Genomic DNA, 13,579 nt, shown 5'->3' with positions numbered 1-13,579 from the left:
CTGCTGCTCAGGTGATGGATGGATGGAGGCTCTGTGGGACCCCCAGGCATGTGTGGAGGTCAGGGAGTCGGTCCACTTTTTGCTTCATCCTGTAAATGGAAGTTTTGTCAGGAAGGGCATCCGGTGGGAAATTTGTGGCAAATCAACATGACCCTCAAGCAAAAGCAGGCGCTGTCAGAATATTTCTACATACTGGGGTATAGAAATATTTAACATTAAAATCTATTGTGTGCACATTCTTTTTTTTATTTTCATGTATGAAGACTAAAAAATTTTCCCCCCCAAAAAAATGGATTGTAGGTTTGAGACGAGAAGATCCTTGGTTCAAATCCCTCAGCCCAGAAACCCACTTAATCCCCAAGTTAAATCACTTTAGATAAAAACGAAATTAATGTAAAACTCTGCTCATCAATAAGGCACAGCTTACAGGAGACTTATATTTTTATTTATTTGGAGTAATGCACTCAAACAGCCGAAACAATTTTGAACTTTATCGTTCGTCCAACTGCTGCGCTTCTTACATTTGTCCACTAGATGCCAGTGTAGAACAGAGTTTCGTGTGTAAAACGTGTTATGAAAAGAAAAAGAAGCCTTTGACCATATATGGAAGTGTTTATTAATATCTTTGTTGCTTGACGTTTAAAAGGCTCCACAAAAGCTGCTGTTAAAACTAACAAACAGCCGATGTACCGGACTGACAAACGCGGATTAACGACGAACGTCCAACGGTTTATCGTCACTTTATTGCTGGTGCTTCTTTCCGGTATGTTAGCATGTTTGGCTAACGCTAGTTAAGTCCAACTTAAATCGGGTTTTTTGTTTGTTTTTTAGAAAACTTGTCCTTGTGGTTAAAGCTTAAAAGTTCTTTATGCTTTTATACTAAAGGACGTAAAACAGTATTTTCGGGGGGGGTTTTTCTTCTCTAAGGCGTTCATTTACATGTGCAGGCCAGCAGGCGGCGCTGTTTCGGGCCTGCCTAAATTATGCCAGGGCAAAAAAAAAAAAAAAAAAATACTTGCGAGAAATCCACCCAGAGAGAAAGATGATCTATTTCATTTTGCACCAAAGCGCTACTTCCGGTTCACTCTGTGAAAACAAAACCACGTATTAGTGTGTTGATCCGCAAGTGATAGAAAAACGCCAAAATCTGGTGTTACTGTCACTTGCATCAGACATGACATGAAAGCAGGTGACAAAGTGTGAAAGTGAAAGTAGTTGAAGGCACCCACATGGTTTTGTTTTGTGCATCCTGTCTTTTATGTCTAAACTATGTGCCTTGTTGACCTGCTTTGATACACAGTTAAACTTGGTAAATATTTGTAGTTCTCTCATACCCCCACCAGGAGTGAATATGGAGACACAAATACTGACATTGTCATGGTTCTGATGAACCTTCCATCCTTTTTGTTAAATTAATTGAACACAAAAAAAACAATACATTTAAAGTAATCACGGTGACGTTCTTTGCACAATTAAAGTGAATTATTGTTGTATTTTGGCTTTAGTGATTATTGAACTGGAAGAAAAGGTTCTTATTTAACGTGGTACCCAACAAAACCACTTATTTACAACTTATTTCCAGAAGGGCCCACTGCACATGTCTCTTCTCCTCCCCAGCACACCTCTTCAAAGTGCCAGTTGGGAACCTGGCTGCGATCGGGAAATGAACCCAGATTGCTGGCATTCCAGTCCAACCTGCAACCGTTACACCACCACCACCTACCTAAGACCCCCTAAGACTGGGACCAGTAATAACCCAATGCAGTACTGTATACAGCCCGACTGATACATTGTGCTGTCTCGCTCTGTTTTATATGCGGTGAAGCAACAGTGTCCATCGTTTCACTTTCACTTATTGTTTTGTCAAGTTGAATGTCGAAACAGAAACTCATTTAATATATATTGTTTGTCCACTTCTGCTTATTTGAATATCACTTTGATTACTAAAACACAACTGTAAAAATGAAGTACTTCAGATTACATCCAAGCATTTTAATCAGCTGATGTGTGATCTGTATCTGTATGTGGTAACAGTGTTGGACTTGTTAGGACATACACTGATCTCAGCAGTGATGTTCATGTCTCTGGGTCCTCTGCCTTTGAGATCCAGAGACACTTGGTAAGATCTGATGTGGTCATGAGGTCAAAGGTCAGCTGTTGATGTGTTTATGGTCCTGGTGCTTCCTGTCTTACTGTCCTGTTGTCAGACATGGACTATAACCAGTGACTAAAGGAAGCTGGTCTGCCTGGGTGGTTGTGACCTGGATGCAGGCTGGTTCTGTAGTGTCGTGAAGTGAACTAGCTGACTGACCTGATTCTGACCTGTCTGCACCCTGAGCTCATGTTCATAGTTTGATTTCAGCTACTTTTGAATAACAAACGCTTTATCAATGTCCAAATACTTCTGGACCTACTTTGTGTTCTGGATTAATCCAGCTCCTCCTGTGCTGCTGTTTCTCTCTCGTTTTCTTCAGCGTGACTGTCTCATGGCTGCCCTCTTCAGGTGTGGGCTCTTCATGGCCCGTCATCGTGCTCTTTGGCAAGGCAGCAGCACAGGCTGCCTCCCTGCACTGCTGCTAGGTAGAGTAACCCGAGGTGGTACTTAGTAGGTCTCATATATGTATGTGTGTGTGTGTGTGTGTGTGTGTGTGTAATATGAATCGGTGGTTCTTTATAAAAGAGTTAGAACCAGAACTTCTACTACATTGACTCCACTGGGTTTGATTTGAAAACCCTCTGACTCATTTCTATTGTTTATGATCTAAAAATCCTTATCATACAGTTAGACAAAATTAGACTCTTTAACCACAGACTAAAGTAACTCTCTGCATCATCTTCTAAAGGTGAGGCTGTTGAATTTACACAAGTACTCAGGCACTTTGACAGAACAGTTTTGTCTTTAGACAAGTCAGTCGATGGATGCAAGAACTTTTTATTGGACTGGAGTCAAATCCATCAAGAAATGTGAAGTCAACAATAAATCTGTCCAGAGCAGGACATCCTCAAAAAAAAAAGTGAGCATGAAGGAGGCATGTGAGGGAAGCCACCAAGACAACCGTGGCAGCTCTGAAGACATTAAAAGCTAGCTGTGGTTAAAGAGTTTTTTTTTTGTTTTTTTTTTATCTGTGTTTCCCCTTTAACTGGAGAACCAGCAAAGACTTTGATTAAAGAGAAGACATAAATAATAAAGTTGTTTTTGGTGGTGTGAGCAGCTGTTTGGTGGGAGGAGCTCTTGTGTTTGTGTCATTTTGAGGTGGTGGCGGTGAAGCGGCAGAGCAGGTTTTTGCTCACAGTCTGACAGAACAAGTTGGACAAGTTGAAGGTAAAAGTCCAAATGACTCTGCGGTCCTGTTGGAGGAAACTGGTTTAGTTTTCTGTTTCTTAAAAAAAAAAAAAAGCCTGCCTGTCACCATGGTAACATGCACCTGCTTGTTGGCAGGTGTTCTTGGGCTGCCCCGCCCCCTTCAGGTTGAAGGAGGAGTTCATGTATTTTTTTATTATTATTATTTATTTGGTAATTTTTGCGTTTTGATCAAATAATTAATGTAGACATTATCATTGCTGATATGTGAATTATTGATTATGTTTCTGATTGATTTGTTAGCAATCTGTGTTTCTACAACAGTTTCTTATCTGACACGTTCACACATACGCTGATGTCGGCATTTAACTGCATACCAGCAACCACCTGCAGATTTTAAGATACACCGAGGAGCCTCTGGACAGGTGTTCGCCTCTAATATCTGTCTGTCTGAATGTCTTCTTTTTATTACGAAAAATGTTGACAAACTGTAACACTCGATAAAGCTTCTTCTTTTAATGCTTTGTAATTTTCTGCCACCAGCTCCTGTTCCTTTTCCTGCAATGTGCAATAAAAGCGAGGGGCGATGGAGAAGGTTTTGAGTCTGACCCAGAAAAAGTAGGGTGAGGTTCCCCATCTTTTTGCATTCTGAGAAACCAACATTTCTCATGTGTGTGAGAAGTTTTGACTCACCGGGTGCAGTGTTGGAGAACCACCCCCTACTTTTCAGGCTCAAAACTCTCTCAAAGCCCCTGGAATATTTGCTGATATTCTGCATAAATATTGATTAATATTTCTAACCCCACTGTGGGGAAAAATGACAGCAGTGAGCCTTTTTCCCGCTATCCTGTTCCAGCGATGTGGTCTTTTTGATGTCCTCGTGCACATGCTTTACTCCCGAGTTCAGGGTTCCACTCAGGGTTTTTTTGGATCAGGCCTCCTCTGGGTGACTGTGTCGTCTTGTCTCTTCCCGTTCCTGCAGCCCCTCTTCTGCAACTGCTGCCTCGCTGAGGATCATGTCGGGCTTCAACCTCCTGCACCTGATCAGCCAGAGTCAGCGTGCCTGCGGACTTCCTTCAGGTCCCCTGGCGGTGTGCTGTGTGCTTGCTGTGCCCCTCTAAACCTTTCTGCTGTGTCAGCATGTCCACTATGTGAGCTGCTTCTGCACATTTCCCTTTATGTGCGTCACTGATCGGTCTGTTTAATGCTTCATATCTGCAGACACTTTGTCCTGTTGAGTTTAAAGCCACCGTCAGACAGTGTGCAGTGGATTTTTAGTGAACTGCAAATTAAATTTCCAGGTTTTTGTGTGTTTAAATTGAAACATTCTCTGGGATTTTTCCTTCCACTTTTTGTCTGTACATCATGATCCAAATTAAGTCATAGAAAAGACAAATTACTGGATTGTATAACTTTTGAGGCTGCCCTCTGCAGGCGACACGTCGCCAACACACCACAGCAAATTTAAAAGAGCGACTTTTTCGGTCCAGTTCAGGTTCTGCTGATACGACGCTGAAGTGTGTGTTGCTTGCAGACTAATGAATCACTGCTTAGCTGAAAGCTTTCACACAATGAGTTGCTTTAAGTTGTCGTTTTAACTGACAGATCTTAAATATTGATTAGGTGATGTTTCTCTGTCCATCAGAGTGATCAGGGATTTGGATGACAGGGATTATATTTTTTTAAAAAGAGCATTGTGTTACCAGTATGTGGACCTGGGTTTGATTCATGTGTCCTTGGACAAGACACAGCCTGTATCGTCCCAGTCCACCCAGGTGAAGGAACATTTGATGGACTGGAGTCTTGTAGACTGCGGACTCTGGGTATAATCCCAGACACCAACCTCTTTGCCTTCACAGATCATGCTGTGGTTGGACACTCTGATGGCAGCTGCTAAGAGTCATCTCTGGTTCCTCAGCCTTTGAGATGCAGAGAAACCTGGGAGGATCTTAGGGAGTCATGAGGTTGGAGGCTGTCTGGAGGATCCTTGGGTCCCTCTGGAATGACTTTGTGTCAAACTAATGGTGACTTGTGATCTTCTGATGAGGACAATCACTGACTCTGTGAGGGAATATCAGCTACCACATTTTGTCCAAGTGGTGTGTTTCTCTGTGCCTGGGTGGTTGCCATCCAGGACTCGAGATGTGGTGGATACAGCACCAGTGCATGCTGTCTGACCTGAACACCCAGACACCCGTGTGCACGGTCACTGCAGGTTGTAATCCTGTTAAGAGTTGCTGTAGGTGTCTTGGTGGCTTCCCTCACATCTTGCACTCTTGGTTTTTGACAACTTTACTACACAGTCATTCTTTTTATTTTATTTTTTTAAAACCACACACCTGGACAGGAAAAGCTGATCAGGTTGTTATAATTATTGCACTTTGATCAGATGTTAATGTGATAATTGAGACTCTAAGGTGGTCTTTTTCGCAGTTTACTTTTGAATGTCATTGACAGCTACCGTAACGGCTTTACCGCTGTCCAGATACTTGTGGGTGGAAGTATTTGTTTAGAAGTTAGTAGACATTCAGAGTACAGAAGGGCTCCCCGGGCATCACTGGGGATCCTGATCACAGCAATTTTTTTAAAATCTGTTTTGAGTGATTTTTATTTATTTTGTACCGAAAGCACAGTATGTATTTTTTTTTTTTTTTTTATTGTAGGGGGCGCTGTGATGCTCTTCTTCCTTTGTTGGTCTGAACTCAAACTCTTATTTTTCTTTTTTCTTTCCTGTCTCTCAGGAGCTTGTCGCAGCAAGAAGACGTGGCCGGTGAAGTTCTCCCAGGAGGAATTGAAGAACCGTCTCACACCACAGCAGTACCAAGTAACCCAGCAGAGAGGAACTGAGAGGTACCGACACACTGACAGCTCCTAGGTCTCCAGTGTGGCTCTAATTCTGATCACTGACACAACGTGCATGCAGGTCCATATGTATTTGGACACCGGTTTGCTTGCCTTCCAGCTGAGAGTAAACGACAAAGAAATCAAAGTGCTGCTTTAAATACACTGAACAGTGCCGGTGTCGCAGACCGAACGGTCCCCCCTGATGATGCGGTTCAGGGATTAATACCTCGTTTCTGCTTCAAACTGCACACCAGTCATCATCTATCTCAGCAACAGATATCTGAAGCTTTTGTACAACAATCATTTCCACATAAATTCAGCATTATTTCATCATAAAAGGCGGCGGAAGCAATCATGCACCGCAGCTACTCGAGCTGCTAGCTGATGTGTTCACTGCATGTCAGACATTTCAAAGCGTCATGGAATTTCACCTCATTTCTGCTTAAAACTGACTTTAGAATGAATTAAGAGGTTTTTACCTTCCGTCCAGACATGGGGTCAAATACTTTGCATTGTATTTAAATACAAATACTTTAGATTTTCGAATTCCAAATACAAATACTTTATACTTTTTCAAATACAAATACTTTATGTTTAGAGTATTTCAAATACAAATGCTTTCTATGAACTATAAACAACAAATCAACACAAACTGATAAACCAGTGACAATTTATTGTGAAAATAGCATGACCAAATACTATTGATAAGTAAAGGATTGAATGTTTTATCACAAATTCACTACAATATCACAGCCAATAATCAAACTATCACAATATGTATTCTGTTTCCATCAATATTGCATCCTTTTGTATCCACCATATCACAAAACAATAATAAAATGTCATGTCTGGTGTGTCTCAACACGGTGTCACAGAGATTCCGACGTTTGAAAAAGTATTTGGAAATACTTGGGATCGGCGATGTATTTGAAATACAACTACTTTGAATTCAAAATCGGAAAATACAAATACTCCGAAAAATGTATTTAAGTATTTTCAAATACAAATACTTTTGTATTTGGGCCCATGTCTGCTTCCGCCAGATCCTGATAGAGTCATGAGATGGAGTAATGAGGTCAAAGGTCAGCAACATGTGGCACCTGACTGAACATAATCTGCAAAAACAAACAACAACAACAACAAAAATCCTTTTTAAATAGCAACAGCAGTGATGATTCTACAAGAACAAAGTCACAGCACGATGAGGATTTTTGTTGATGCTGCCTCATGCCGCTCAGATGTTTGCAGCTTTGACAGACTGTCTGGAATCAGTCACCTGTTTTTGTTTTGAGGTGAGGCATCTGTTTTATTCAGCTGCACTGATTTGACATTTTCCCCACAGAGCCTTCACGGGCGAGTTCGCCCATCATAATGAAGAGGGCGTGTACACGTGCGTGGTGTGTGGAGCGCCTCTCTTCAGGTACGTCACCTCACCCGTTTCTTTGCACCCGACACCACAGTCTTGAAGTTTTTATCAGCTTTCAATGAATTTTTGGAAGAAATAAAACCCAAAACAAATGTCACCAGAATGAACGCTTTTCCTGTTGTCTGCATTGGCAGCCCATTTATATTGTGAGATAATGATTGGCCTTATCAATAGGTGATCGGACCATGGGAAAGCGGAGAAACAATGTTCAGCAGCCACTAGAGGGAGCTGTGCTTTAACTGTTTGTTTGGTCTTCATAGAAAATTTAAAACAAAATGTCAGTTATTAGTTTAATTAAAATGCCAACAGCACTGATTGTAAATATAGTATTTACAATCTATACACAATATAAATAATACTGATTGTCAGTAAACTATTTGTCTATCTATAAAAAGGACATACATTAGATTTTGTAGAATTGAGAGATTAAATTGATTGCCTTATTTTTATTCATTTATTTTATCATTTAGCTCACTGTAATTTATTTTTTTTTTCTAATCTTCACTTTCTTTTGTAGTTCAAACACTAAGTTTGACTCGGGCTCAGGTAAGTTTTAGTCCTTTTGTCTTCCGTCTGTTTAACATTAGTGGGCTTTTAATCTTACGGTAGAATTTCTACATGATGCGTGTGCAGGTTGGCCGTCCTTCTTTGACCTCCTGAAGGAAGAGTCAGTCAGCTTGTCGGACGATTTCTCGGACGGGATGCACCGAGTGGAGACGACCTGCAGCCAGGTACAACAGGTGGCACCACGCTGCTCGCTACGCCCAATCACATCTCACAAAAACAGAGAACACAGAGCCCAATCAGCGCTTTCTTTGTGTTTCAGTGTGGGGCTCATCTTGGACACTTATTTGATGACGGGCCGCGACCCACAGGAAAACGTTACTGTATTAACTCCGCCTCGCTGGCCTTCCAGCCCAAAGACGCCGATGCTGCTGCTACTGCCACTACCTCAAAGGGCGAGCTACCAGCAGCTCCGTCAGTGACCGACAGGATGAACTCTGAATGAAATATAGAAGAAGGATTATGAGATTCCATCAAAGTGACACGTCTGAAACACTTTGAGATGCTGTGTTTTGTTTTTTTCTGTTAAAGTTTGTCCCAGATGTTAACTGGTATAAAGTCTTTGACCTCAGAGTCTAGAATATGGTGCCTTTACTTTCAACATAGTTTGTGTGCTGCACTCAGTTAATCATGCACCTTTAAAAATGTATTTCTAGAATATCAAATCAGTATTTAAACTTTAGCTTTATAATATCAAGTATGATGCCCAGTTTCAAAGTTAATCATCACTTTTACAGTCAATTAAGACACAGTATACTAAAAGTGTGTAGGTCATGTTGTCCTCAAGAGCTGAGTGTGCAAAGAGGAGAGGAGTGAGGGAAGCCACCAAGGAGAAGGAATTTAATGTTGTCTCTTCAGTCCTGCCTTCATGGCAGAGTGGAACAAAGGCTTTGCTTTTGATTTGAAGAAAGCTGGATGAGATCTGAACTTGTTTCCTGCATGGCTTTGAGATTTGATTAGTATTTTAGTGTTTCACTCATTAAGTTGTGACTGGCGCAGCACTGTGTTGTGAGGTTTTTATATTGGTTCACTGATGATAGAGCAGTTCTGTGCAAAGGATGTTTATTTAGATTTTATGTCATTAAAAATAATCTAAGGGTCCAACATTGAGTTGTGGGCCTGTTTTTTTTTTTTTTTTTTAGCTGCTACTGATGGGATATTATGATAGTCAGGTGTGTGTGTGTGTGATGACTTTTACATAATAGCTGTAATTTTTGCTTCAAATTATGTGATATTGCACCTTGATATCTAACATTGATTTCATAACTCCGATAGAGCTTTAGTCATCCCTTGGGAAGATTCCCTCGGGGAGATTGCGGTTCCAGCAGCATTGGATAACAGCACACAGGGTAAGAAGCACACAGAGTATCCAAAATAAAAGTAAGAAACAATTTGCAAAATGTAAATATATACTCTTCTTCTTAGTCCTCAATATTGCTTTCAATTAAACCAGTAAAATGTTTCGATTCAAAACATTGAAATGTTCTTCAAGATTCCAATGGGAGCTTTTCGTTGCTCTTTTCATTTAATTATGTAAGTTTGTGTGATGATCATAAAAGCAGACAGATGAAAGACAAAGGTAAATTGGATTTTAAACAAAAGCTACTGCGGTTGGAAGCGTACTGATAATTTGTCCAGCAGGTGAATGAAACTCCTGCGCGATTGCGTAAAAGGTTTATGACCTTCTGTCAAATTTCATACAGCAGTCGACCCCAATAAGAAGTAGAGCCCGACCGATATATCAGCCGGTCGATATTATCGGCCGATATAAGCCTTTTTCAAAGTACTTACTATCAGCTGAAATTTTGCCGATAGAATGCCGATAATTTCTCATAAACAGAACAGTTACTGAAATAATGTTTGTGTCGGCAATGTAAAATGTCCTTGCGCCATTTGTCCAGTAGATGGAGCTCTGACTCCTTAAATCTGCTTAAATGTGTTCATCACCGGCTCCCGTAGTTCGCCATCACACTGCACTGATCGGCTGACAAAAGCATACAAGTAAGTTTATAAGGATCTATATCCTTATCCTGAACCTATATCTAAGTTGCAGCAACAAGAGGTAACAGATCAGATTTATTTCACAACTCTTTTTAAGGATATGTACTTGTATTTGCTAATTTCACAAAGTTTAATTCTTGATTGCATTTTTTTGAACTTGAAAATTCTTATGTTATAAAGTTAATCAATATGAGGACAAAGCTTCAGCATTTAGCTCATACTTTTTTAGTTAAGGGTCCAAAAAAGAACATTTTATTCATTAAAAAAAAAAAATATTGGGTGATTTATCAGCTATCGGCATTTTTTTCATCCAAATGTTATCGGCATCAGCCTAAAAAAAATCTGTATCAGTCGGGCTCTAATAAAAAGTACGTTTATGTCTCTTAGAGCAAACCAGACTTATTTCTGATTTACGTATTAATTATGTTGGAGTGCATTTCTTTTCTCAATGTTTTGAGGGGAGCAGCACTCTGGCGCCCTCTAGTGACCAGCGGCTACTGGCCAAACAGTCACTAAATATGGATATCTTTTGGTTTTTCTTCATCAATCTGGTCAGGCTGCAGTGGGTCACGTGACCTGCATCAAAGCATTTGATTGGCTTGTGTAAAAGTACGTAAATGCACATTTCAAGTGGAGAAAAACGTCTGTCCTCGACGTTTGTAAACTTTTTTCTTTTAACTTTTGTAAACATGAATAGAACGTGAGGATTAACGACCTTGTACAAAGGCACCTTCTTCTTACTTAAACTACCATGACGTCATCATGTTGATGTGCTGTGTCCTGACGTAATTTTTTTTTTTTTTTTTTTTTTTTTTTTTTGTCCCGTGGCGAAACCAAAGTGAGTCTGACGAGTAAATACTCGAAATGATACAAACCTGTTCATAGACCATCAGTCTAATGTTGTCCACAGTGTCATTATATTGATTTTTTGAACTGACCAAATACAGTGACGTCATCTGTTATGGTCAAAACTGATAAATTTAAACTTAAAACAAGAGGATTGTTCAACATTTCGTCTTTTCAAGCTGGTACCAAACCTGTTCAGTTATGCTCTGCCTGGTAACAGCCTGTGAAAATTCCTATTGGCTGTTGCGTGCAGGTGGGCGGTGCCGTCGGGTGTGGATTTATTTGCTGCGTTCATCGCGCTCAGCTCAGTGTGTCGTTTCTGCGCGTTATTGTCTTCATCATGAAGCTTGTTGTTCTGATAGTTGTGGTCCTCGCACTTTGGTGCTCAACAGAGTCCAAAACAGGTGAGGTTTTTTGTTGTTGTTGTTGTTTTGTAAAGAATAACTCGTAGCAAAAGCCAGGCAAAGTGTATTAAATGGTGTTTAAAGTGGTCATGTTCGTCATTATCGATCAGGAAATGTTGTTCGATCGTTCGTTCGTTCCAGGACACATTTTAAAACGTGTCGTCTTTTTTTCTACGCTTAAAATGAATAAAATACAACTCAGAATACTTTCGGTTTCACAGCGCCCTCTGGTGGCACCCATGAAGGTGATGATAATTTAAAAACGACAATAGTAAATATGATTTCACATCTTTCAGGCTGAAAAAAACTCCAGCTCCACTGTTTTTATGTGAAACTTTAAGAGGTTTTTCAAAGTTTTATGTGTGGTAGTTGTAATGTTCATGAAACAGTTTTTATACTCCTAAAAATCTAAATGGAGAAAGTTAAATGTGTCGTTTTATTCTTGTTTGTTTCATTCACAGTAATTCCAATGACCAGCTTATCCACACTTGATTGTTTTTATCCAGTTTGCTTTTAGTTTCATAAGTGCTGCTGTAATTCCCCTTCATTTGAGAGTCAACAAATCAGGAGAGGAGGGCGGAGGTCATGTGACAAAGACTTACTGCTCCTGTTGTTGTTGTCGTCCTTGAATGCAGCCCCAGCTAAGGTTCAGGTGTACAGTCATTACCCCGGAAAGTTTGGGCAGGATAACATCCTGATGTGTTATGTGACCGGGTTCCACCCACCGAATATCGAGATCCAGCTGCTGAGGAACGGCGAGGAAATCCCCAATGCCGTGCAGACCGACCTGGCCTTCAGGGAGGGCTGGTACTTTCATCTGATGAAGAACGTGGCCTTCAAGCCCATGAAGGATGACGTGTATCTGTGCCGGGTCACTCATCAAGGCGTGCCCAAAGACTACGCCTGGCGTAAGCAGCCACACATCACTGAATTTAAGAACTGTTCCCTGCAGATATCAGGGAACAAATACAGAAATAATGTGCTGAATTCTGAATATCAGCTCCATGAAAAACTAATGTTTTTAATTCTTTGTTTTTCTTACACAGAAATAAACATGTAACTCAGTATGGACTCAGTTTGGTGAGTTGTTATTATTATTCACTGATTGGTGCCTAACCTTTTTATATCATTTTTATTATTTTTTCTTCTTCTTCGTTCCTCTCCAGGATGATGTCACATCTGTTGACCTCTTTGATCACAGCCATCTGATGATTCGGGAATTCTTTTGGTTTCTTTTTTCACCACATCGACCATAACAATCAGTTTTATCACACTTTCTGGGGTTCGCAGTGTGTGGATGCGTTTATTCAACATCTCAGTTTTTCTCTGAATTATTCTGCACTATAATTCTGTTTTTTGTTTTTTTTTAAGATCTATATGTATTTTAATTGCATATGAAAATGTCCCTCCTTTTGGATTACAAGATTTTAGCGTAAATGGATTAACGTAATGTGAGGTACATGTGTGAAAAATGAATGACAGTTATGGAAAAGTACAAATAAACTCAACATGTCTGATTTACACATTAATCGTCAATAGATTCAAATGGATGAGAACCAGTTTGATAAATTATGCATCATATTAAATGTATTAGTTTGCTTTTCTTAGAACTTGAATCCAAATGGATAGAAAACTTAAATGTAATCAAAATGCATCCATCTTAAATATCACAAGAATTATTTTTTTGTTTTTGAGTGATTTAAATAGGAAATTTTTTATTTTTTTTTTTCTAAACATTTTTTCCTATTAACTTCAAGCGCTGATATCCTGATTGACAGCAAAATAAGAACTGCGTAAGATCTTCAGGACAAGCGTACTGTGGGCGTGTCTCAAAGACGTGACCTTCTATGGGCGGGCCTGTCAGCAACGACCTTTTTGTATTATACTTTTATTTTTCTGTTTTGTACAGTTACTTGGAGAAAGTTTGAAATCAAACACTAAACGTGTTTAACAAAAAATATAAAACAGCTTTTGTCTAATAATGGTTGTAATTGTTGGACCAAGTGGGTGTTCTTTTAAATGTGAAATTGTGGATTTATTCAGTTAAATAAATTTCTGTTAAAAATAAAATGAGTGTTATTTTGCATGCACACACAGAACTCTGGATCCAATCACAAAAAAGGTTGTACAACTTAAATGTGACATTACTCAATTTAATGAAACACAAAGTCGTTTGTTGAGTTCAGGTCACAC

The 13,579-nt window shown here is 39.8% G+C and overlaps 2 protein-coding genes across 5 annotated transcripts; both read left to right on the top strand.

Annotated features, from left to right (window-relative positions):
• The first annotated feature begins 573 nt into the window (after positions 1-573).
• msrb3 (methionine sulfoxide reductase B3) lies at positions 574-9,245 on the top strand. 4 transcript variants are annotated; one of them, XM_034163729.1, is made up of 7 exons: positions 610-763; positions 2,475-2,580; positions 6,043-6,151; positions 7,488-7,565; positions 8,089-8,117; positions 8,205-8,302; positions 8,398-9,245. In XM_034163729.1, exons 2-7 carry the CDS (start codon positions 2,487-2,489, stop codon positions 8,578-8,580), a joined length of 591 nt encoding a protein of 196 aa, XP_034019620.1. In that variant the 5' UTR covers positions 610-763; positions 2,475-2,486; the 3' UTR covers positions 8,581-9,245. The 4 variants fall into 4 exon arrangements, with proteins under 4 accessions (XP_034019621.1, XP_034019620.1, XP_034019622.1 ...); XM_034163731.1 differs by lacking the exon at positions 2,475-2,580 and adding an exon at positions 4,284-4,381 and having other exon boundaries at positions 611-763; XM_034163732.1 differs by lacking the exon at positions 610-763 and adding an exon at positions 4,284-4,381 and having other exon boundaries at positions 2,505-2,580.
• Positions 9,246-11,239: 1,994 nt separating this feature from the next.
• On the top strand, positions 11,240-13,452 carry b2m (beta-2-microglobulin). The gene is made up of 4 exons (XM_034163833.1): positions 11,240-11,386; positions 12,022-12,294; positions 12,433-12,466; positions 12,553-13,452. Exons 1-3 carry the CDS (start codon positions 11,323-11,325, stop codon positions 12,444-12,446), a joined length of 351 nt encoding a protein of 116 aa, XP_034019724.1. The 5' UTR covers positions 11,240-11,322; the 3' UTR covers positions 12,447-12,466; positions 12,553-13,452.
• The last annotated feature ends 127 nt before the right edge of the window (positions 13,453-13,579 follow it).

Source organism: Thalassophryne amazonica, chromosome 22, assembly GCF_902500255.1.
Source record: "Thalassophryne amazonica chromosome 22, fThaAma1.1, whole genome shotgun sequence".
Taxonomy (NCBI): domain Eukaryota; kingdom Metazoa; phylum Chordata; class Actinopteri; order Batrachoidiformes; family Batrachoididae; genus Thalassophryne; species Thalassophryne amazonica.
The sequence above is the reverse complement of the archived record's forward strand: the minus strand, read 5'-3'. Positions and strand labels throughout refer to the sequence as shown.

Bases quoted from the DNA above. Each gene is read 5' to 3' on its own strand.
- msrb3 (XM_034163729.1), top strand. From the start codon at position 2,487: ATGGCTGCCCTCTTCAGGTGTGGGCTCTTCATGGCCCGTCATCGTGCT. The intron at 2,581-6,042 runs GTAGAGTAACCC...CCTGTCTCTCAG, and splicing joins CCTCCCTGCACTGCTGCTAG to GAGCTTGTCGCAGCAAGAAG. The intron at 7,566-8,088 runs GTACGTCACCTC...TTTCTTTTGTAG, and splicing joins TGTGGAGCGCCTCTCTTCAG to TTCAAACACTAAGTTTGACT.
- b2m (XM_034163833.1), top strand. From the start codon at position 11,323: ATGAAGCTTGTTGTTCTGATAGTTGTGGTCCTCGCACTTTGGTGCTCA. The intron at 11,387-12,021 runs GTGAGGTTTTTT...CCTTGAATGCAG, and splicing joins CTCAACAGAGTCCAAAACAG to CCCCAGCTAAGGTTCAGGTG.